Source organism: Brassica napus, chromosome C5 (genome assembly GCF_020379485.1).
Source record: "Brassica napus cultivar Da-Ae chromosome C5, Da-Ae, whole genome shotgun sequence".
In the NCBI taxonomy this organism is placed as follows: Eukaryota; Viridiplantae; Streptophyta; class Magnoliopsida; order Brassicales; family Brassicaceae; genus Brassica; species Brassica napus.
Window position 1 is genome coordinate 7,621,747 of NC_063448.1, and position 21,249 is coordinate 7,642,995.

The following is a 21,249-nucleotide window of genomic DNA, read 5'->3' on the forward strand; positions in this document are numbered from 1 at the left end:
TAAATGCTACTATCATTTAAGAAATTCAAAGCTGTTGTCTTCTTTTGATTTGGTATGTTATATAGGTACCACGACATAGATAATACACATACCTATATGGCTATATCTCATAATGACGCAACGACATTCTTTGTTACATTTACACATTTAAATACTACAAAACAGTAGCAGGCTAGGCTGTCTTGAGACCAATGCAATCGAGTATCATCTCCCCCTATTATTCTGTGTTATCACAATCAACATAATTAGTTTTCTTTCTTGTACGAAAAAGTAAAAAAAAAAGAAAGACGGAATCAAATTTGATATTGGTTGGGTGGATAATAATATTAAAGATTGCATGACGTGCCGCCCCAACATGTCACATGTGTTTTGATCTTTCTTAGGTTTGCAAAAATGTTAAGTTGGCATCTAGACTCCGACAATGTTGACCATCTTTTTCTCACTTTTCCAACATCATATTCTATTACAACTTCCTTAAAAGCCAAAAAGATGTCAGAAGAAGTCTTTATGTAAAACGAATATGTCGTCCTTACGGGGAATCTTGGGAGAATCTAGTTTTCGAGTTTTAATGGGCTTGGGCTTTTGAGATTGTAGATATTTTGGGCTTAAGTTCTATCAGAGGCCTGTAGAGACACTAAATGAAATGAATCTGGAGCCACAAGAATATGTCGTCATTACAGGGAATCTTGGGAGATTTCGGGGTTTTAATGGGCTTTGGGCTTTCAAGATTGTAAATAGTTTGGGCCTAACTTGCATTAGAGACCTGTTGAAATGAATCTAGAGACATCTAAAGACGGACCGACTCAGAACTCAAAACAAATCTGTAGGGTTCGTTGTCTCCTTCAGGTCTCGATCTCCGCTCTAGGACAGGTCAGATTTTGCCAAGTAGATCTAACTTCCGTTTTGATTTTGATGTTATCTCCCTACAAACCTATCGGTTCTACTTTTTTTTCTTTCTCTGACAAGAATCTCATATATGTGTTGCAGTTCTACAAGCTTCAAATTTGACTTCTCGCCATGTAAGCTTCGATACCATCCTTTTATGTAGATTACCAATCGATACATCATGTTGAGTAGATAGATCTTATGTAGCTGTCTGAATTTGTTGACTGGAATCATCATCTCCGTTTTTAGATTTGTGCTATATGGTCTGTGGTGGTGCTAATCGAGATGTAGTGTATCCTTGTTTAAATTTGACGCGACTACTAGGTAGTGTTGTCGTTGATAATCAAATGAACCGAGCCTCATCTTGCATCATATGAGCATAGCTTCGTTTTGCTTACACGGGTTTGATTTTTAATAAAAGATGTTTCTTTCGTTTTTTTTTAATATTTCAGGGCAGATGAGGAAGTTGTTGATCCAAAGAAGTACCTTGAGGAATCTTGCAAACCAAAATGTGTGAAGCCACTACTCGAATATCAGGTGAAAACTGACGATGATGACATTGATGTTGTTTTGACAATATATGAATCATATAAACTAGTTCGATACTGTGGCATGTGTGTGTGAAGATCATTGTTGGCTGATACATATTTTTTTTGTTGGGTGTGGTTCTCAGGCGTGTGTGAAGAGAATCCAAGGTGATGACTCTGGCCACAAGCATTGCACCGGGCAGTACTTCGACTACTGGCATTGCATTGACAAATGTGTAAGTAGTAGCTCTGGTTTTCCCTTTGCTGTTCACATCATCTTCTTCTTCTTTCTACGTTACAATACTGAGATGAAGCTTGATTTTGTATCTCCAGGTTGCACCCAAGCTTTTTGCGAAACTGAAATGAAAACAACGCGATTCTGGACACAGTATCTTCTTGAGTTTGCTTCATGTTATTTTTAAGAGGATGTATAAAACGCAGTGGATGTTGAATACCTGCAAACCTGAATATGCCAAATGGCTTTTGTTTCTATGGCCGTGTGCGGTTATTACATTTTTTTGCTACAGATTTTTTTAAAGTAATTGCGTACCTAATAACGAGAATCTGTCTTTATCTTGGTCTTGATGTCTCACGAGAGACGAATCAACAAATTGATCAGGATTGGAGTTTCAATAAAGATAGATTTTGGAGGCCTCTAACCGCCCCGGTAGGATAAACCGCACCAAAGTGTAAGCCTCAACTTTGAAACTTCTTAGGCTTCTAAAGAAACACTGATGGGGACGTATAACTAGGGGTGTTAATTCGGGCTGGCCGTGCCAGCTCTGAACCCGCTAAACCCGTAAATATTTGAGTCAGGTCTGGTCCGGCTCGAAAATATTTTGGGTCTAGAATTCAAAGCCCGGCCCGATCCTTATAGATACTTTTCGAAAAATAATTTGTCATTATCACTTCCATCGTTTTACTACATGTGAATTTTCGTTAAAAAAAAGTTTCATTTTTTTAAAAAAATATATAAAATGAGTTCAAAATTTTATTCTTTATCACAAATATTTTATTTTTTCGTATGATTTAAAACATATTATAGACAAATCAAATTTAATAAAATTTAAATAATCAAATATCAATTAAAACTTAACATATAAGAGAAACGTTTCATACTTTGTATTTTGAAATACAAAAATCATGTTGTACATGAAAGAAGAATATACATTTGCAAAATTTAAAATGTAACACTCGTAATGATGAGACAATAAAGTGCATTAACAACTTCGATTACAAGGAAAAATAATAATATTTAAGCTAAAATACAAAATTTCGGATTTTTGGACCGACCCAATCCCAAATGGATTTAGCCCAAAATACCAAAAGCTCAAACGGACTTAGCTCGAAAGATCCAAATTTTTTGGGTTTATAAAACTAAGCCCAAGTCCGGTAAATTTTAAGGCTAGGCATGATCGGGCTGCGGACTTCGGCCCTAATTGACATGTCTACGTATGACAAAGAAAATGGCCTAACATGAACTCTAAAACAGATGGGGACATATAACTGAGAAAATGGCCTAACATGAACTTTAAGGCTATGAATGCAACACGGTTCAAATGCAGTACATATCCAGACCATTACCAATGCAGATTGAACTGCAATTTTTTTTCCATTCAACTTTTCAAATGCAAAACAAAATAAAATTATAAAATAAAAAGAATCTGCATGCAGAATAAATTTGGTTATTGATTTAATGATCTGCAGGAAAGAAAGAAAAAACACCGAAAACATGCTGAGGGCCAATGAGAATAATTTGTTTTTGTTTTGTTTTTGTTTTTCTTTCCCTCCTACCAATAAATATATTCATTTAATTTGTTTCTTTCACTTTTAAATCACATAATAATTCATTTCAAAAGTACATTTAATATATTGTTCCAGCTTTTCATTTTATTAGTAGTTTATTTTAAACGAATTTTACAAGCATATTTTATATATTCAATAAATATTTTAATAGAAAATTATGCATATGTTGATTACATATTCACAATTTTATATAATTTTCAATAATAAATAGTCATGAATTTTTTTTATATAATCTAAGAATATATGCTTATAATATTGAATTATATAATGTTTAGTTAACGAAACATATATGTTATAGTTTATTTTTTTATAATTGATAATAATTAACATAAATAAAATAATATTAGTTTTATGGTTGAGGAAAATGATATGAAAACCAATTTTCAGATTCAGATTATATCAGATCAGTTCGGATATACCCAAAATAAATTCTAAATTCTAAAATTTAAAATAAAACATAAAAAATATATAGTTATTTACATAGAATGAAGTAGTTAAGATACTTATTTAAATTTTAAATATTTATTGATAGATATCATATCAAAATAAATATGAAATTTAATATCTTAAGTATATATTTATTTGTTAAATATTTATATTTATATAAATTTGGACATTCAGTTCAGTTTTTTCATATATTTTTCACCCGTTGGATTCAGTTTAATAACACTTTCGGTTCATATATGTTTTATAACACCCTACAAAACCCATTCATGTATTGTTTTTACATTTTGGACTTGGTACGAGTCAGTTTTTGGTTCCGGTTCGGTTCGAAATTCAGGTTAAAGATTTTATGTCCAGCCCTAATTAACGTCTTTGGATCCTAATTAGATTTTAATTTGGACTATAAAAATAATTAAAGGGACAAGGAATACTCTTTGTCATTTTAATGAATTTTATATAGTTTTTAAGTTTCAATATATTTATTAGAATGATAATTTTTTTTACGGTTTTTTGTTGTTTACCTTTTATATAATGTTTAAAATTTCTTTGTATTTATTAAATTAATAAAAAAAATTGATAAGAATTTGTATTTTTGTTTTAGATATTTAATTAAAAAATTTATTTTAAACATTTGGTTAAATACATTAATTCGATAAACTAGCTTAACCAGTTTGTTCTGCATGATCTGCTTGAACTGCATTTGTTCTGCTTGATCTGCATTTTGGGTTTGATCTGCGTTTTCTTGATCTGCTTACCATTCGAAGCCTAACTTTGTCTTTTTCTACCTTAACTTTTCATATTCCATACTGAACTAGACATAAAATGTTTCTTTTGTCCCTTCCAGGCGATCGAAAATACAACATGAATTTACGCGTCGTACTTTTTTATTCCTGAATTTTATACTAATGCATATTTCATACTGAACTAAACAAAAAATCAAAAATACTACATGAACTTTCAAAATAGTGATTATATATATTGACGGTCAAAAGTGTTAATCATCCTTTGAGTGAAGTAGGAGTGGGCGTTCGGGTATCAATTCGAGTTCGGTTCGTTCTATACGGATTTTGAGTTTTCGGAGTTAAAAAATTTAAACCTCATTCGGATATTTATAAAAAAATCAGTTTGGGTTCGTTTCGGATTTTTTTCCGGGTTTGTATAACACATTTATATTATTTTAAAAAAAAAATCAATTCAAATACCATAAATTTCTCAACTATATAAAAAAATATTACATATAAATTTTAATAATGAATTCCAAAATATTTAAACTTAACATATAAATTAGTTTGGATTAAATATTTGAATAGATAATCAATAGAAATTTCAATTATTTTTGATGTTTTGAGTACTATTGTAGACATTTACTTTTTACTATTTATATATATATTTTAAGTATTTTGGAAAATTTCAAAATATTTTATATATTTAGGATATTTTTGTGCCAAATCTACAAATAATTAATAAATTTAGGAAGATAAATTGGATTCGAATATATTCAGATTCCTAAAATATCACAGTTCGTGTCGGCTCCGGTTTTGGTTTTCTAGATACCAAAATTTTGAACCGGTTTGGATATTTAACCAATTTTGGTTTGGATTCGATACTACTTTTTTGAATCAGATTTGGTTCGATTCTTCGGATTCAGATTTTTTTGTCCAGTCCTAGTGTGCGAGTTCAAACCTCCAATTTTTTTTTTAATTTAATAGATGACTAACCTCTTTGACGGTCAATATATATAAGCACAATTTTGAAAGTCCGTATAGTATTTTTTTTAATTTTTAATTTTATAGAATTTATCTAAAATAACGTCGTTTTGATAAATTAACCGATGACTTAACACTTTTGAGTTTTTGTTTAGTTCAATATATAATATGCACTATTATAAAGTTCAAGAATAAAATTACATGATAGGTAAATGTACTTTAAATTTTTGTTTAATTTAGTTTGATATACTCGCTATTACAAAGTTTAGGTGGGAAAAGACACACGCCTAAATTTCAGGTTGAAATAGACCTTTTTCACACGTATAACACATGGGAGCCGCCGCATTTAGACTGAATCGAATCTTTCCAAGTGGCAACAGTTCTTTGTTTCTTATAATTTACACACATTCACTCTACAACTACAATGTAGTTTCTCCCATCCTCATACAATACATCACACAGCCATGAACGGTGGAGACGGTCCTTCTAGCTATGCTCGCAACTCCTCCTATCAGGTTTAGAGTAGATATACATCACCCCCAACCACTCTTTTTTTCTTTTATTTATTTATTCTTAAGTATACCAACATGTTCAACTGTGTGTAGAGGGGAGCCATTGACGCTGCTGAAGCACTCCTTAGGAAGGAGATCCAGAAGCGTCTCGACCTCACCAACCATACATTCTCTACATTCACCATCGCTGACTTTGGATGTTCCTCTGGCCCCAACACCCTTCTTGCTGTAGACATCATCATTCAAGCTCTCCTCCACAAGTTCAGATCCTCTACGGCTAATGTTAAAACCCCTGAGTTTCAAGTCTTCTTCAACGACCTCTCGCACACTGATTTTAATGCACTCTTTGCTTTGCTCCCTCCTCAGAGTCAACGCCCCTACTTCTTGGCAGGTGCATTACTTTACTTTGGTTTTAATCGGCACAAGTAACAACTCTACTTAATGGTCATAATAATGCTTCACAGGGGTCCCTGGCTCTTTTTATGGAAACTTGTTTCCCAAGGCATCTCTCAACTTGGCCTATTCCTCTTGTGCTCTCTGTTGGCTCTCCGACGTGCCACCAGAGCTAAGTGACACAACCTCTCCTGCTTACAACGGAGGCAGGATTCATTACACAGGAGCATCAGCAGAGGTTGCACAGGCCTACTCTCGTCAGTACAAAAAGGATGTCAAGTCTTTCCTTGTTGCAAGATCACGGGAGCTCGCAGAAGACGGGCTGATGGCATTGATTGTGCCCGGTGTACCAGATGGGTTTCTCGATTCTCAGGCTTCAACGGGATCCGAGTTCGATCTCGTGGGCTCATGCCTCATGGACATGGCCAGAGAGGTACTTGGTGGTTGGTTTTTCTTAATAACGCATATACGAGTAAAATGACTCTAAAACACTTTACTGCAGGGACGAATCAAGGAGGAGGATGTAGACAGTTTCAACCTGCCTATCTATTACACAACTCCAAAGGAACTGGAAGAGATCATCAGAAGCGACGGGGAGCTCAAAATCGAGAAGATGGGGACACTGGATGGTGTGGACGCACACGACACCATGCCTGACCTTGAATCGAGGGTCCTGTACCTCAGAGCGGTCCTGGAACGTCTCATTCGCACCCACTTTGGCCACCAAATCCTTGACGAGCTGTTTGACCGCTACTCTCTCAAACTTTCTCAGTCCTCTTTCTTCCTCTATCCTCAAACCCACAAATCCATCATGATCTTTACCTTTCTCACTCGCCTTAGTTACATTTGATACATGTTCTCCAATTTCAACTAATAATAAGCAAGGGTTTACCTTCTCTATGGATATAATAATAATGTGTTTACACAACTGATATCACATTGTCTATATTTTGAATATTCAAAGAATTTGAGTCATTATTAAACAAGACTTCAAGTTCATTCAAGAAACATGTAAAGGAGATAGATATTCATCAAGTACTCACAGAAAACAAAAAAAAATAAGAACAATAACACAACAGTTTATTGGTTCCACGGTAGAACTCAATGCCTGTAGTATCCACTGCCTTGGTGAGGAGGCTGAGGCTGAGGCGGGTGTAGGTACGGATTCGGGGCGGTATAAGGAGGCCGAGGCTGCTGTCCCTGAGGATCATAGTACGAGCCTTGTTGCCAAGATGGATAAGGCTGTTGCTGTTGCGGGGCCTGAGGAGGGTATGGTTGTGGTGGCGCCTGGCCATGAGGTGTGTGGTACGGGGGAGGTGGACCATAGGGTGGGATAGAGTAGCCAGGTCTTGACAGTTGTTCGGGCGGTCTATAGTATGGTGCTTGTGGGTGAGGATGAGATGGATTATGAGTTTCTTGTGGAGGAGGCGAACTTGTAGCTGTCGGCTGATGTACAGATGGGTATGGACCGGAGTTTCTACGATCCTGAAAACTCAGACCAGACATCTGTCGTTGCACATCTTCAATCATTTCTCGGCACTGGATACTCCTCGTCATCACAAAATCACTGCATTGCTGTTTGACATTCGTGATTGCATCCTATTGACACCAATAAAGACAATGTCTCAGATTGCAGAGAAGTACAATCGCATCCTCAATGTAGTGTAAAAATTTCAAGACCCTCCCAGACAAGTGACATGGTATTAAGAGTGAAGACATGCTTATACAGAGGTTGCAATTATAAAAAGAAAAGAAACTCACTTGGAGAGTGACATAGAACTTCAAGCCCTCATTGACATTTTCCTTGATCTCTCGATACTTGGATATAGCCGCTTGAATCTGGTTATAGCACTTCTCTCTGGATGCTGAAGAACAGGGAAACACATAAAACAAATAAGTGGGAGCAAATGAACCGAAACACAGGAGCATAAAAACTCTCATTTTCTTCAAAATCAGAATGTACCAATTTTATCATGGATTACGCATTAACCAACATATAGAATTCTAAACACAAACTACTTTGATTCATCATATTTCTTAAACAGTTCTAGAGTTCATGCAAGACGGAAGCTGCGAGCTCACCTTTATAATCTTCAAGATTAAAAACAGTTGAGAACTCTTCATTTTGAGCCTATAACCAAGGAAAGAAACCCATTATGAGTAGTCAGTTTCTACTACCAATGAGACATGATCACTAGATATTGATTACTATCACCTTACATTCATTGGTTATCAGAAAAGGATAAAAAACCATGATGAAAAGTAAAGTGCTACTACAAGAGTGGTCAAAAAAGGTACACCTGAATTTGCCTCAACAACTGTTCTTGAACTTCAATGTTTTGAGAAATATCTTCACAGATGTGATCATACTTTGATATCTCTTTCCTGAACATATCTTCATATGAACCTGTAATCGTCATCAGCTTTGGCAGTATGTCATCCTAAAACAAGTATCCAGTAAAAGTCAAATGAGTTTTGCATTCCAATATCAAGAAACACAATGATGACCAATCAATAGAAAATTATTTCACCTTTCTTTTCATCTCTTTGAGCATGTCTTCAAGACCTGCGCGCTGAGCACCAAGATTTTCCAGTTGCCTCTGTGCAAAAAGAAACAAAATTGTGAGAATAATGATTCGTGAAAGCTGCACAAATCCCTTCCTAAGTATATAATCGCAGCTTCACCAAAGGAAATAGGATATACCAGACTCTGCTTCAGAGTTCCCACGATGGCATCCTCCGTTGCGTCCAGAGACATCATTGGCTTAGCTAGAGATGGGATGGCAGATTCTATCTGATAATCAAAACAGAAAACCATAACGTCTAAGTGTGTGATTTGAATAGGCTGCACCCAAAGATTTTAGGTACTAGGATAATCGAAACGAAGAACCCTAAGAGACAAGTTTTAAGCCTAACAAAAAATATATTAAAAAACTAGGAAGTACATACCGGCCTTCGATCAAGAATTGACATGAGGGCGGAATTCTCTCTCACAGAACGCTCAATCTTCACATCACTTTCTCCAGCTTGTTTCAAATTGGCTGCAAAACGATTTAACCTATCCTGCAAGTTCTTTGTCAGAGTGCTAGACTGAGGCCTAGTCCACCGAGTCCCAAATTGGCTTCTAAATTGAGTATCTTCAGTTGCTTCTTTCTGCAAAAGCTCTTCGGTGTGCACCAACAACTCCTGATTAACCCTCTTCAGATCTCTAAGTTGCTGGAGTTCAGCTTCCAAGCTAGCAGGACCACCACTGATCTGAACAGCTTCTACATCTTCTCTAAGATCAGCCGGAAGAGTTGAGTGACCATCCACAGCAAGAATAGAATCAGGAAGATCCATCTCTTTGAGCCTCACCCGAGTTAGCTCGCTCGCTTGCTGTAACCTCTCCGCCTGAGTCCTAATCACATCATCCACCATCTCAGTGTATCTAGAGAGAGCTTTCGCACTGCTGTCCGGAACAAGGATGGCAAACATCTTCTCCTTGCTTGCATCCAATATCTCAGTCATGTTCATTGGCTTAACCATTGAGAAAGTCGGAAGTGGAGACAAAGAAGCAGGAGACGGAACCCTCATGAGGTACACTCTATCGTTTTCCTTGACAGCCCTATCCAAATTGCAATTAATGCTCGCCTCTAGTTTGTTCATGGCTTCTATAAGCTGAGCAGGAGCTCCTCTCGAAGACTTCTTCGCCTCTGCCAAACGGCTGCTTCCGCTCCTCAGCCGAGCTATCTCTTCTGCAATTTCCTCTTTCTCGTGCAACTCCATTCCATACCTATAACAAGCTTCACTATAGAAGAGTGCTGCTTTCAGCTGCACATGAGAAATCCAGCCTTTCTCAAAATGATCCTTCAATGGTGGAGCGGTTAACGCAGCCAAAGCTTCCTCGTAGTATATACCAACCTGATTACAAGCAACCAAGAATTGCAAATTCAATCTAATCCACCAAAACCTAAGTTTTTTTTCCGCATACATGCTCATACTGAATCAAATTCTAAAGATCTTGAGTCAATAAATGACCACAAAATTGCATAGTATTCACCAAAATTGCATAGTACACACTAACCTGTCTAGCAATTTTAGCACAAACACCAGGAGTGCTTCCTTTAGCAATGGTATTCTCAAATACACATTCCTGAGCCTGAGCCAACATGAGCCTCTCCAACATCCCCACGCACTCCACCGACACATCCACGGTGGTGCTGCTCTGCCCGATCGACGCCTTAGTGGACTCGTTATCCCTCAGGTACGCGAACGCCCCCGCCGCACCGATGAACGCATGCGAAGCCTGACGGCGCCCATCCACGGTGGTGCGATCGTGACCGAGCCCGATCTGGCTGTAAGTAGCGCCGAGGTTGAAGAGAACGGCGGCTTTCTCCAGATGAATGTTCTGCTGAGTGGCCTTTTGCTTCTGCTTGAAGGTATCGTGCCATAGGAAAGAGACGGCGTTGACGTGGTGCTTCTCGGGGGAGATTGGAAACCGCGTCTCCACGAGGCATAGGGCTTTGTAGTAGGAGATGAGAAGGTCTCTCCGGGCGGAGGGAGACGGATCTGGGACGCGTTCAACGTCGGAGCGGAGTTGATTGAGGGTTTCGAGATCGTCTTCTAGAAGCTGAGCTTCGCGCTCGGAGTAGGTGAAGGTTATGTAGTTGCGGAGAGGACGGTAGAGATCGACTGAGCTCGTCTTCTTCTCGTGGATCGCGAGCATCAGATTAGAGAGCGCCGACGAAGCCATGGCGAATAATTGATTCGGATCAATCGCTCTTTCGATTTTTCTCTCCTCTTTGATCCTTAAACTCCTTATTGACTAAGGATTGATCGTGTTGGAGACGGCACGAAGTCCTGCGCTCAAATATCGAAACGGCGTGCTGTTTAATTATGTGACTAATGCCGCGTTCAGGACTAATCTTTTCGGTATTAATGAGACAATTAATGGATGTAGAAACTCAATACATTATACTTTTCCACCTTAACAAAAAGTCATTAGGAAGAATGTTGTGGTGTTTATCTTTTTTGTTTTTTCTCAAAAAAATAATAAAGTTGTGGTGATAAACAATACATATCATTAATCTTAAGGGATTACAAAAATCTAGATGTGTGTACGAATTAGAGGGGGCTTTGGTAGCAAAGAATATATCTGTCAAAAGTTTTTGAGCATCTTGTCATTTGACACTCCATCGGCAACAAGCATTGCTGTTATCTCCTGCAAATACACACAAATGATAAAGATACATATCTTCTACATAAGCATTTAGATTTCAAGCAACAGAAAACAGTGCATACTTCAGCCATTTGTCTCTGTCCGCACAACACCACTCCTGTGGCCGAGGGATCTGAAACTTGCTTAGCCCTTGCGAAAGCAGCCTATACACATAGATGATATATTTATTAATTTCATCCACACTGAGTTAAGCATTTATATTTGATGAATCTCAGTCTCACCTGCACATATCCGGTTTCCCCTCTCCACCCATCGTCTGGCTGTGACAACACCGGCACAACTTTGACACCTGATGATTCCCACTCTTCAAACTTTTCCTGTAAATCGAAGAGCACATGTAAATCCTTCTATAGATCAGATCCAGAGCGATAGATAGAAAGACTCTAGCGCTTATCATCAAAAGATTTTAACAATTCAACTGCTCATATTTTTATGCACCGACAACTGAGGGAATGAACCAAACCTGATAAGCCATTCTTTTCAGGTTCCTAGCTCCATAATAGAGTCTTACATCAGATCTTCTATCAGCGCCAAATCCTGCCTCAATTAGTGAGCGGATGGGACTGCAGAGAGATATAAGAACATGAGAGATTACATTCCAAGTAAAAGACAGTTGCTATAAGTCCCCTATCACCACCATCACTAGACATTGTTGATTCAATCAAGCACAGAACAAACCTAACGCTTTCTAAGTATTAGATAAAACAAAGAGCCCAAAAAACCTCATACAAGATACGTTGTGCACTTAAACCTTTAAGCTAGACCAAACTGAGATCATGGAGCATCAGCTAAGACGATGAACGATCAAACTTGGAGTAAAAGATTCTAACTTTATCCTCTCACCTAATTCCAGATCCAGTGGCGAAAATCAAAACCGTGGGATATTCTCCAGGAGGATCGATCTGATCGACGTCGAAACCATTACCCATCACGGAGCTAAGCTCAACGGTCTCCCCTCTCTTCAACCCGCAGAGAATCTCCGCCGTTGACCCAGCGATGCTCTTCACCAAGAACTCGAACGCACCGCTCGCAGCCGCGAAGGAAGGAGGAGAAGCGATCGCCAGAAACGAAGGCTTCTCGACATCAGGAACGCGGAGCTGGAGATACTGACCGGGTCGCGTGTAAGAAGCTGCGAGATCCGGGGAGTTGGAAATGTCGATCGAGATGTGGAAAAGCGATTCAGCCGCAGATTCGACGAGAGAGAGGGGAGCTGGGGTCCAGAGGGTGGCGTCCTGACGAACTGCGGCGGCGGAGGAGACGACGGAGGCGACGCGGTTACTGCGTGAGAAGCGGAGATGGCGTGTGAGGTGGGGACGGCGCAGGATAAACATGGGAGAGAGGGAGTTGCTAAAATGCGCACGGGTGACAGGAGGCGCGAAAGAGAGAGAGTGGGCATGGTGGAGATGAGTGTTTTGGGCTTATTGGACCGTCAAAATTAGCCGGCGGAAGAAAGGGGCGACACGAGGTTCTTTTTTCAACACTTAAATCGGCAACAGGTCTTATGTTTCACCACGTGGACGGTTAAGATATCGTTTACTATATCTTCTTCTCAGCCACTTGTTTACTAGTAAAAGTTCCCCAGTTACTTTGATAACCAGAACAAACAAATAATCTAACAACTCTTTGAGAAATGGCAAACTTTTGTTTGATATCTTTTTCGAGAAGATTCCAAGAAAATTTTACCAGCAATTGTATTCATTTCCAAACTTGAACACAAATTCTTTACTGATTTCTGGAACAATCGTTTGGTTTATATTCTTTTCAAGAAGATTCACAAAATCATGGAACTATGAATGACAACAATGGGATCAACACTACAGTGAATCAGTGATTTACAAAAAGACAAAGGTTAGTAGTACACAGAAAGTTAATGGAAATGTCTAAGAAACGTTGGTTACAAAAAGACAAACGTTACTAGTACGTTGATTTGATATATATTAAATCAATTTGTATAAAATTAATAAAAATAATATAAAATTGTATAATTATCAAATATTTAACATAAACAATATTTATAAAATTTGTAGATATGTAAGACTAATGATTTTACGATTAGATTTTTAAATTTTTAAAAAATTGTAGAAATTTTTGAAAATTTTAGTAATACAAATTATATAAATATACAAAATAATAATATTTCGAAATTTGAAATCTTATATATGAATATATTTATTTAATAGAGCCATGTCATATTTATTTTTTGAAATTGATTATAAAAAGACATGTGACAAAATCACTTCGCAAATATAGTCCGGGATTTGTTCATTTTTTTTGTGCATGACTAAACTAATGCCATTTATCAACCAAAAGCTACATTATAGTTTTATTATTCTCTCTTTTGTGGGATCGACTTTGTTTTTAGAGGCTCTTGTTTTAAAGTATCAGTTTATTATAAACCCCCATTGGTTGAATTTCACTGGTAATCAAATTGTGGTGGGTCATAATATTTGATCTTGGAAATCTTGTAATGATAATATAAGCATCATTTATATCAAAACCGATAGACTTGATGAGAATACTTGGTACATCGTGTATTAGTGTATATACGAGTTGATGAACCAAAGCTATAATATCAAATGCAAAACATCAATATATTAACATTGGAAGTAACAAAATTTGTTACATAAACATGTACTAACTTGTATTATATGTATAAATAAGGTATTATACATGTTAAAATACATAAAAAAAATTCCCGCATATTCCCTGATTTTTTTCCGCTTTTTCAATAAATCGCTAGGTGTTGGTGCGCCGCACGCGTAGCGTCTAGCGAGTTACCGAACATGGGTAAAAGGTCATTTTCTCTAAAAGTCAAAACAAAACTCATTGGGATATACTACAATATATATATAGACGCGAAACCCTGTCACCCGTGAGGAATTTGGCTTAAAAGGTGATGTAAATTTTAATATAAAGTAGAAAAATATGAAACTGTGAACCACCCACGACGATGGACAAACAAACAAACAGCAAAGATACAGAATTGTGAGTTTAAATGACGTTGGGATCTCATCTTAGACTTAAGCCGCATATAAAATTATTTGTTTACTTGGTTTTGGAAAAAAATATTAGTTGAACGGAGACATGAAGGCAAGCACACAACATCATCAACACCGCCTTGTTTGACACTTTCACCACATATAACTCGGTTTCAACATTTTTTAAACACAAATCTCTCTCTCTCTTTTTCTCTCTCCGGTTCGCCATGGTGGACGCAGAGAGCAGCGCCAAGGATATCTTGCTACTGCCGGTAGACAGAGTTCAGGTAGTGACATGGAGAAATCTGCGAGACGGATCATTCACCGAAGAACTCAAACGTCTCATCTCCTTCGCCACTCCTATGGCTGCTGTCGTCATCGCTCAGTTCAGTTTACAGATCATCTCTATGGTTATGGTTGGTCACCTCGGAAACCTCGCTCTCGCCAGCGCCTCCTTAGCTTCTTCCTTCTGCAACGTCACTGGCTTCAGCTTCATCGTATATGCTTGCTTACACCTCTAAATTTGAATATATTCACTTTATCTTTGTTATACTCAGTAATCAAGAACCTTGATTGTTATTATTTGTTTGCCTGGTGATGCTACTACTAGATAGGATTGTCATGTGCCTTGGATACTCTGAGCGGTCAAGCTTACGGAGCTAAACTCTACCGTAAACTAGGCGTTCAGACATACACAGCTATGTTCTGTCTCACACTAGTCTGTTTCCCTATCTCTATCGTATGGTTCAACATGGGGAAGCTTCTTGTTTTCCTTGGCCAAGACCACTCTATTGCGCACGAAGCCGGCAGGTACGCCGCCTGGCTCATCCCTGGTCTCTTCTCTTACGCTGTTCTACAGCCACTCACTCGCTACTTCCAAAACCAGAGCATGATCAGACCCCTCTTGATCACCTCCTCTTTTGTGTTCTGTCTCCACGTTCCTCTCTGCTGGCTTTTGGTTTACAAGTCAGGGCTTGGTTTCCTTGGTGGAGCCTTGGCTATGGGTTTGTCGAACTGGCTCTATGCTATTCTTCTTGGGTCTATCATGTACTTCTCCTCTTCTTGTTTTGAGACGCGTGCGCCTCTTACCATGGAGATATTCAATGGCGTTGGAGAGTTCTTTAGCTATGCTCTTCCTTCTGCTGCTATGGTTTGGTATTTCACTATTCTATGTGCCTTTCAACTTCTCAATGCCACCACTCTTTTTTTTATTTTTGAAAAATTATTTTTATCTGTTGCAGCCTAGAGTGGTGGTCATATGAACTCATAATATTACTCTCTGGTCTCTTACCCAACCCAGAACTGGAAACTTCTGTGCTCTCTGTTTGGTAACTTCATCTCATCTACATTTCATTTTCTTGTCATCTGCCAAAATAATATTCAATCTATTGTGCAGTCTCCAAACAGTTGCTACAATCTATTCAATACCACTTGCCATCTCGGCTGCAGCAAGGTTAGAGCTTGATTCATATGGTTTTCATCTTCATAAGCTGATGTTTTTGAATGTGTAGCACAAGAATCTCAAACGAATTAGGTGCTGGAAACTCAAGGGCGGCACATATTGTGGTCTACGCGGCAATGTCTCTTGCAGTAGTGGAATCATTGGTAGTGAGTATGTCTCTGTTAGTCGGAAGGAATGTTTTCGGGTATGTTTTCAGTAGTGACAAGGAAACAGTCGACTATGTTGCAAAGATGGCTCTGTTGGTCTCTATCTCTATCATACTAGACGGTTCACAGGGTGTTCTCTCAGGTCCTATTCCTCTATTGTTTTACTTTCTTAATCTCCAAAGTGAAGTGTCTTTTACATGTTATATACTAATCCATCACTTATAATTTGCTTCTGGATCCTCACAATATAGGTCCATGTCTTCATGTTGTTGTCCTTCTTAATCCAGTCATCCCAAAGTTATACTCTTCTCTGCCACTCCTAACTCTGGTTTTAAATGGTTAGCAGGTATTGCAAGGGGATGCGGATGGCAACATATAGGGGCTTACATCAATTTAGGATCTTTCTATCTCTGGGGGATACCCTTTGCAGCAACTTTAGCCTTCTGGGTTCATCTGAAAGGTGTTGGCCTTTGGGTTGGAATACAAGCTGGTGCCGTTCTACAAACTTTTCTGCTAGCTCTTGTCACTGGCTGCACAAACTGGGAACACCAGGTCCATTTCCTTTTCTCATCTCTCCTTCTTCATGACTTGTTTTTACTGTGAAATAGACGTTCATCGAATAACCTTTTTGAACTCTAGGCCTTTGAAGCAAGGAAGAGAATGGCTTTAGCCTAAAGGTTAAGCCGCCGGCCCTAAGAGCATCTAAAGATTACAGGGACCATGTTTTCCTCAAGTTTTACCATTTTGGTAGCAGTTTGATTGATGTATGTTACTTCAGGACTAGTGGTTGCTGCAAAATAACGAGTCTTTGTTTGGTAACAATACTTCATTACGAGTGTACTTGTGAGGTCGTTTCATTCATCAACATCATATCTTTTACTGGAATCAGACGGTGTTCTTTCATCAGCTTGTAAGTAGATAAATCTACAAGAAACTAGTAATAGCTCAATAATCAAATCGCGTAAGCGCGGGAAACTAAATAACAAACTCATAACCGCCTTAACGGTCCCTTCTCTTCCCTATACAACAAACTCATAACCGCTTTCTTCTTCCTTCTTCTCTCTCGCTCTCTTCGACCTCGATAGTAAACAACAATGGCGACTATCTCGTTCTCCTCCTTCGCCATCTTTCTCGTTGCTCTCGTTCTCTGTTTCCCTCATCCATCCGCCGGAGTACCTTTGGAAGAACTGGAAAGAGCCATCACGGTGCTCCGCGTCAGAGGCCGAGCTCTCTTCGCTAACGCCATCGTAACCTCCGATCTCCTCTTCGATTTACTCTCCGCCGAGACCCTCACACTCTTCGCCCCCACCGATTCCACGCTTTTCGATCTCGACATGACTCGTTCCTTCTCCTTCTACGTTTCCACCCTCCGCCTCCACTCCGTACCCGTCCGCCTCCCGTTCTCCGATCTCCGATCACTCCCCAACGCCACCTCTCTCCCGACGCTGCTTCCCTCTCACCACCTCCTACTCGGTAAGTCTTCTTCCTCCAACGAGTCCGTCTATCTCGACGGCGTTCACATTTTCCTCCCTGGTTTGTTCTACGGTCAGCATCTCGCCGTACACGGTATCGACGGTCTTCTTTCGCTCACGACTCCTTCGTCTTCGGAACTTTCCGTTGATTTGCCTCCCGTGGTTGATTCGCCGGCGGAGTCACCGTATGCTGTGGTTTCTAGATTCTCACCGGCGCCACAGCCTTACGCCTCCTTTCTTGGTCGTACACCAGCAGAGACTCCAAGGGTTGAAGAAGTTTCACCGTCGCCGTGGAGAGAAGGCATGATCGTAGGCGATGAAGGAGGTCCGTTAGATTGGAGGAGTAACCACTTCTGATAGACACGTGTCATAATCTGTGCAAGTGGAGATTTAGCTGTAAACAAGTCCTTTCTTTTTTCTTGAGAAATTTGTAATCTTTGATTTTGTAAACACTTTTACTCGTTCTTGAGCGTTAAAGCTTGTAGTTTCAAAAGTAATAATAGCCCAAGTATGCAAAGTTAAGGCCAAAACTAGTTTTTATATAAATTAAATCACAGCACAAAGGCAAATCCCTTTTACAATAACATAGTCCAGCATAGTCTTCTTCTAACTCGTAAACTCCAGGTGTCCTATAACACAAGCATCAAAGAACAACACACACTAAGACATTTGACAATCTATTGTTCAATTTCTCCTTCCACTCCTGCTTCCGCAGTATCAGTTGCCACTTCTTTGTCGTTTCCATCTCCCTCTTCCAGTACATCATCCATTGTCATTTCATCCTCCCCACCATTGATATCCTCTACTTCATCTTCTTCCTCTTCATCTCCTCCTCCACCTCCAGGTATCTTTCTTTTCTTTGGCCCGTGCTCCATTATATGCGTCTCTAACTCTTTATCCATTGTTTCCTGCAAATTCATATCCCCGTTGTTTGCTTTCCTCGCCTTCCTTGCGTTTTCCCACTTTTCCAGCTCTTTCTCCACATTACTCAGATATTTCTCTTCTATCTCCTTTTGATACTCACTCACGTCTTGTCTCTTTGCCGCCTTCCATTCTAAGAATGCCTGCGCCCACACATATCAATATCATACAGCATGCGTGTCAAAAGATTACATTCACAAAAGCTACACTGTACCTGCTCTTTGCGTTGCTCCGCCTCAGTTGTATCTTCTTCCAAAGGCCTCGTTGGTGCATAGTATATATGTGGCTCTGCTTTAGTCCTGAAACAGCCGTCGACATGCAATCGAATGAAAAGGATGTTAAAAGAAACCTATATATCAGCTATCAATCTCTACCTATGGCCTTGGCCACCAACATTTGTATGCACGTGAATGGAAACTTATCTTTGCTTCTATTAAATTTTGTGAGAATATGCACACTTTGGACCGAAATTAAAAATAACCTGCACATAGTACAAAGCAAACACATCATTAGGATTCATCACGCAGAGGCAGTAAGGGTACTATGGAAATAAAGACAGCATCTCAACTCTACCTTATAAAATTGCCAAGTTTTTTCTTCTGCTCACACCACCGAAGGAATAGCAGTTCCAACTCTTTTTGTTCAGCCTTAGCAGCAACACGGGCTCGAAGCGTCTGATTGACAAGTTAATTTGTATATCAGAACACTAGTATACGAGAATAGGCCTAAACAAGAATGCCCTTTCGAATAGAAAGTACAAAAAAAAATCGTAGCTGTGTGCTTACAAGATCTCTTCTCCTCTTTTCAGTCAGAGTCTCACGCTCTTGCAGCCTCAGTCGCTCACTTTCTTCACGAGCCTTTTGCTCAGCCTATATGAGTAGGAGGTATACACGGTTAATGCATTGTAGAACTAAGAAAGAAGTTTATATATAACCTCACTCCTCACTGGACATATAATGATATCTTACACCTAACATCTTAGCAACATTATAATCATCCCCTACATTAAAGGTCAAGAAGATCCAATTCCAAAAATAAATCATATCAAGATAAAATTATGCTCCTTTACAAATGCCACTCATGTAAAAATAAACTAGAGGCCAATCCTGCATTGGCTAGAAGATGAAGACTATCACATCCAAGTACAATAAAGTGACAGTTCCCCTCACTAAACAGCAATAACTTAGAAAAATATCTCGTCGTATCTGGGTTTCAAGTAGATGAAGACTATCACATCCAAGTACAATAAAGTAACATTTCCCCTCGCTAATCAGCAATAGCTTCGTAAAATATCTCGTATCTATGTTTTAAGTACATGAAACAAGCCATGTGAATATGAGTCTGTGCTTACCTTTTGTAGCGCAGCGGACCTTCGAGCATAGGCATCTGTTCCAGAAAGCTGTTTATCCTCTTTTCTAAACCTCTGCAGAATAGAAAGGAATGTAAACAAGCGAGACTACGAAAAACTTGAATAAACGAACGACATATCTGCCATGGAAAAAGCTAATCCATGAGGGACTAAAGAACATGAGCAAAAGAGCAATGTCCATGTAATGTAAAAAAATACCTCCAAAGTCCCTAGAAGATTCCCAAGCATTCTTCTGTTCCTATTAACCAGTTTAGGATCCTCATTCTTAGGTAAATTCCTTGGTGCAGGCTCAGGCAATGCCATATCTTCAAAACCCTGATAAAGAACATAGCGACGAAGACTATTGAGTAAATCCCAACTATAAAAACGAGTAAAGAGACGATCTTTGTAAAAACTGTAGTGGTTATCGATTACCTTCTTGGCCCCTCTATGTTCTGCATCCCTCTGCGACCAACTTCCACGACGATGACCATCTAGCTTCCTGTCCCTTAGATCAGAGTTCCCATTTTCACCAGCTGAAACATGAGTTTCGTTGCCAACATCAACCTTACTAACATCTTCACCTTCGACTAGAGTCTCCTAATAATTACAAAAAAAACATTTTTTTTTACAATCTATTAATAAGAATGCATTACTTTCTGAGCAAGAGAGTCTTCCTTCAGATACCTTAACAACGGCGGAAGACAATCTCCGTTTAGCAGGAGGCTCATCCTCCACGTCATTCCTCTCCGCCTTCAAAATCAAATAAACCTATTATTAAGACAATCTCAAAGAAGAGAACGATAGCGAGGCGAAAGGATAAGTAAAATTTACAGGTCGAAGAAAGCCTCTACGGGCTTGGTTGCGCGGACCAGCGCCTGAGAGTTCTCCTCGTCGGATTCCACGAGGATCGCGAAGCCTCTCCGTAATCTGATTACGATATAGAATCGCCGTCAAAAAAAAAAAAGAGAATTGGAATGGAGATTTAAACTGAGAATGAGATTGAGGTGGAGATGATTTTACCTCGCGCTGCTGACGGCGAAGCTCATCGATCTCATGCCGTAGCTCTTCGGCGGTTTTCTCCAAGGCGGTGTCTCCCATAGTCACAGCTTAGCTAAGAAGTTTACTGGAAACCCTTGCAACACTCTTAGAAGAGACGAATATTTTTTATATGGGCTTTAAACCGATTCAGTACCGTTTTGGGCCGTAGTTTTCTTTGGCGGTTCGAGTCCACTTACCTTAACATCAGAAAAAGGTTTTATTCGTTTATTATATTTAAACTAATTTTAACTAAAAGTTGACAAACAAAATTTAACTAATAATTTATTTTTAAAAAGATTGCTCAAAAAAATATTTTGACTAATTTCAAAACTGAATAAAATTTACAAATTCAAATAAATTTCAAGTCTTACTGATTTTAATTAATTTTAC

At 38.8% G+C, this 21,249-nt stretch overlaps 7 protein-coding genes across 7 annotated transcripts; 4 read left to right on the forward strand and 3 right to left on the reverse strand.

Annotated features, from left to right (window-relative positions):
- Positions 1–747: 747 nt before the first annotated feature.
- On the forward strand, positions 748–1,985 carry LOC106444289 (cytochrome b-c1 complex subunit 6-1, mitochondrial). Its single transcript, XM_013885776.3, has 5 exons — positions 748–870; positions 988–1,019; positions 1,338–1,422; positions 1,559–1,648; positions 1,746–1,985. Coding segments are annotated over exons 2-5 (210 nt in total). The 5' UTR covers positions 748–870; positions 988–1,017; the 3' UTR covers positions 1,779–1,985.
- A 3,716-nt stretch (positions 1,986–5,701) lies between these two features.
- Positions 5,702–7,205, forward strand: LOC106381214 (loganic acid O-methyltransferase-like). Its single transcript, XM_013821099.3, has 4 exons — positions 5,702–5,883; positions 5,974–6,271; positions 6,345–6,706; positions 6,776–7,205. Exons 1-4 carry the CDS (start codon positions 5,833–5,835, stop codon positions 7,121–7,123), a joined length of 1,059 nt encoding a protein of 352 aa, XP_013676553.1. The 5' UTR covers positions 5,702–5,832; the 3' UTR covers positions 7,124–7,205.
- On the reverse strand, positions 7,193–11,087 carry LOC106346688 (vacuolar-sorting protein BRO1). The gene is made up of 8 exons (XM_048758108.1): positions 10,337–11,087; positions 9,223–10,173; positions 8,978–9,067; positions 8,805–8,873; positions 8,574–8,714; positions 8,356–8,404; positions 8,035–8,138; positions 7,193–7,872 (listed from the first exon to the last, which is right to left on the reverse strand). The coding sequence occupies exons 1-8, from the start codon at positions 11,003–11,005 to the stop codon at positions 7,375–7,377; spliced, it is 2,571 nt and encodes an 856-aa protein (XP_048614065.1). The 5' UTR covers positions 11,006–11,087; the 3' UTR covers positions 7,193–7,374.
- Positions 11,088–11,253: 166 nt separating this feature from the next.
- On the reverse strand, positions 11,254–13,083 carry LOC106439983 (fruit protein pKIWI502). The gene is made up of 5 exons (XM_013881551.3): positions 12,335–13,083; positions 11,955–12,054; positions 11,713–11,808; positions 11,554–11,634; positions 11,254–11,473 (listed from the first exon to the last, which is right to left on the reverse strand). The coding sequence occupies exons 1-5, from the start codon at positions 12,820–12,822 to the stop codon at positions 11,411–11,413; spliced, it is 828 nt and encodes a 275-aa protein (XP_013737005.1). The 5' UTR covers positions 12,823–13,083; the 3' UTR covers positions 11,254–11,410.
- Positions 13,084–14,506: 1,423 nt separating this feature from the next.
- Positions 14,507–16,980, forward strand: LOC106439984 (protein DETOXIFICATION 12). The gene is made up of 7 exons (XM_013881552.2): positions 14,507–14,966; positions 15,080–15,624; positions 15,711–15,797; positions 15,866–15,922; positions 15,981–16,219; positions 16,424–16,629; positions 16,717–16,980. Exons 1-7 carry the CDS (start codon positions 14,697–14,699, stop codon positions 16,750–16,752), a joined length of 1,440 nt encoding a protein of 479 aa, XP_013737006.1. The 5' UTR covers positions 14,507–14,696; the 3' UTR covers positions 16,753–16,980.
- Positions 16,981–17,144: 164 nt separating this feature from the next.
- LOC106439987 (fasciclin-like arabinogalactan protein 19) lies at positions 17,145–18,026 on the forward strand. Its single transcript, XM_013881554.3, has one exon. The coding sequence runs from the start codon at positions 17,172–17,174 to the stop codon at positions 17,904–17,906; it is 735 nt and encodes a 244-aa protein (XP_013737008.2). The 5' UTR covers positions 17,145–17,171; the 3' UTR covers positions 17,907–18,026.
- A 41-nt stretch (positions 18,027–18,067) lies between these two features.
- Positions 18,068–20,989, reverse strand: LOC106439985 (pinin). The gene is made up of 10 exons (XM_013881553.3): positions 20,842–20,989; positions 20,653–20,748; positions 20,506–20,571; positions 20,254–20,418; positions 20,038–20,154; positions 19,822–19,893; positions 19,256–19,339; positions 19,044–19,144; positions 18,685–18,769; positions 18,068–18,613 (listed from the first exon to the last, which is right to left on the reverse strand). The coding sequence occupies exons 1-10, from the start codon at positions 20,917–20,919 to the stop codon at positions 18,227–18,229; spliced, it is 1,251 nt and encodes a 416-aa protein (XP_013737007.1). The 5' UTR covers positions 20,920–20,989; the 3' UTR covers positions 18,068–18,226.
- Positions 20,990–21,249: the final 260 nt, after the last annotated feature.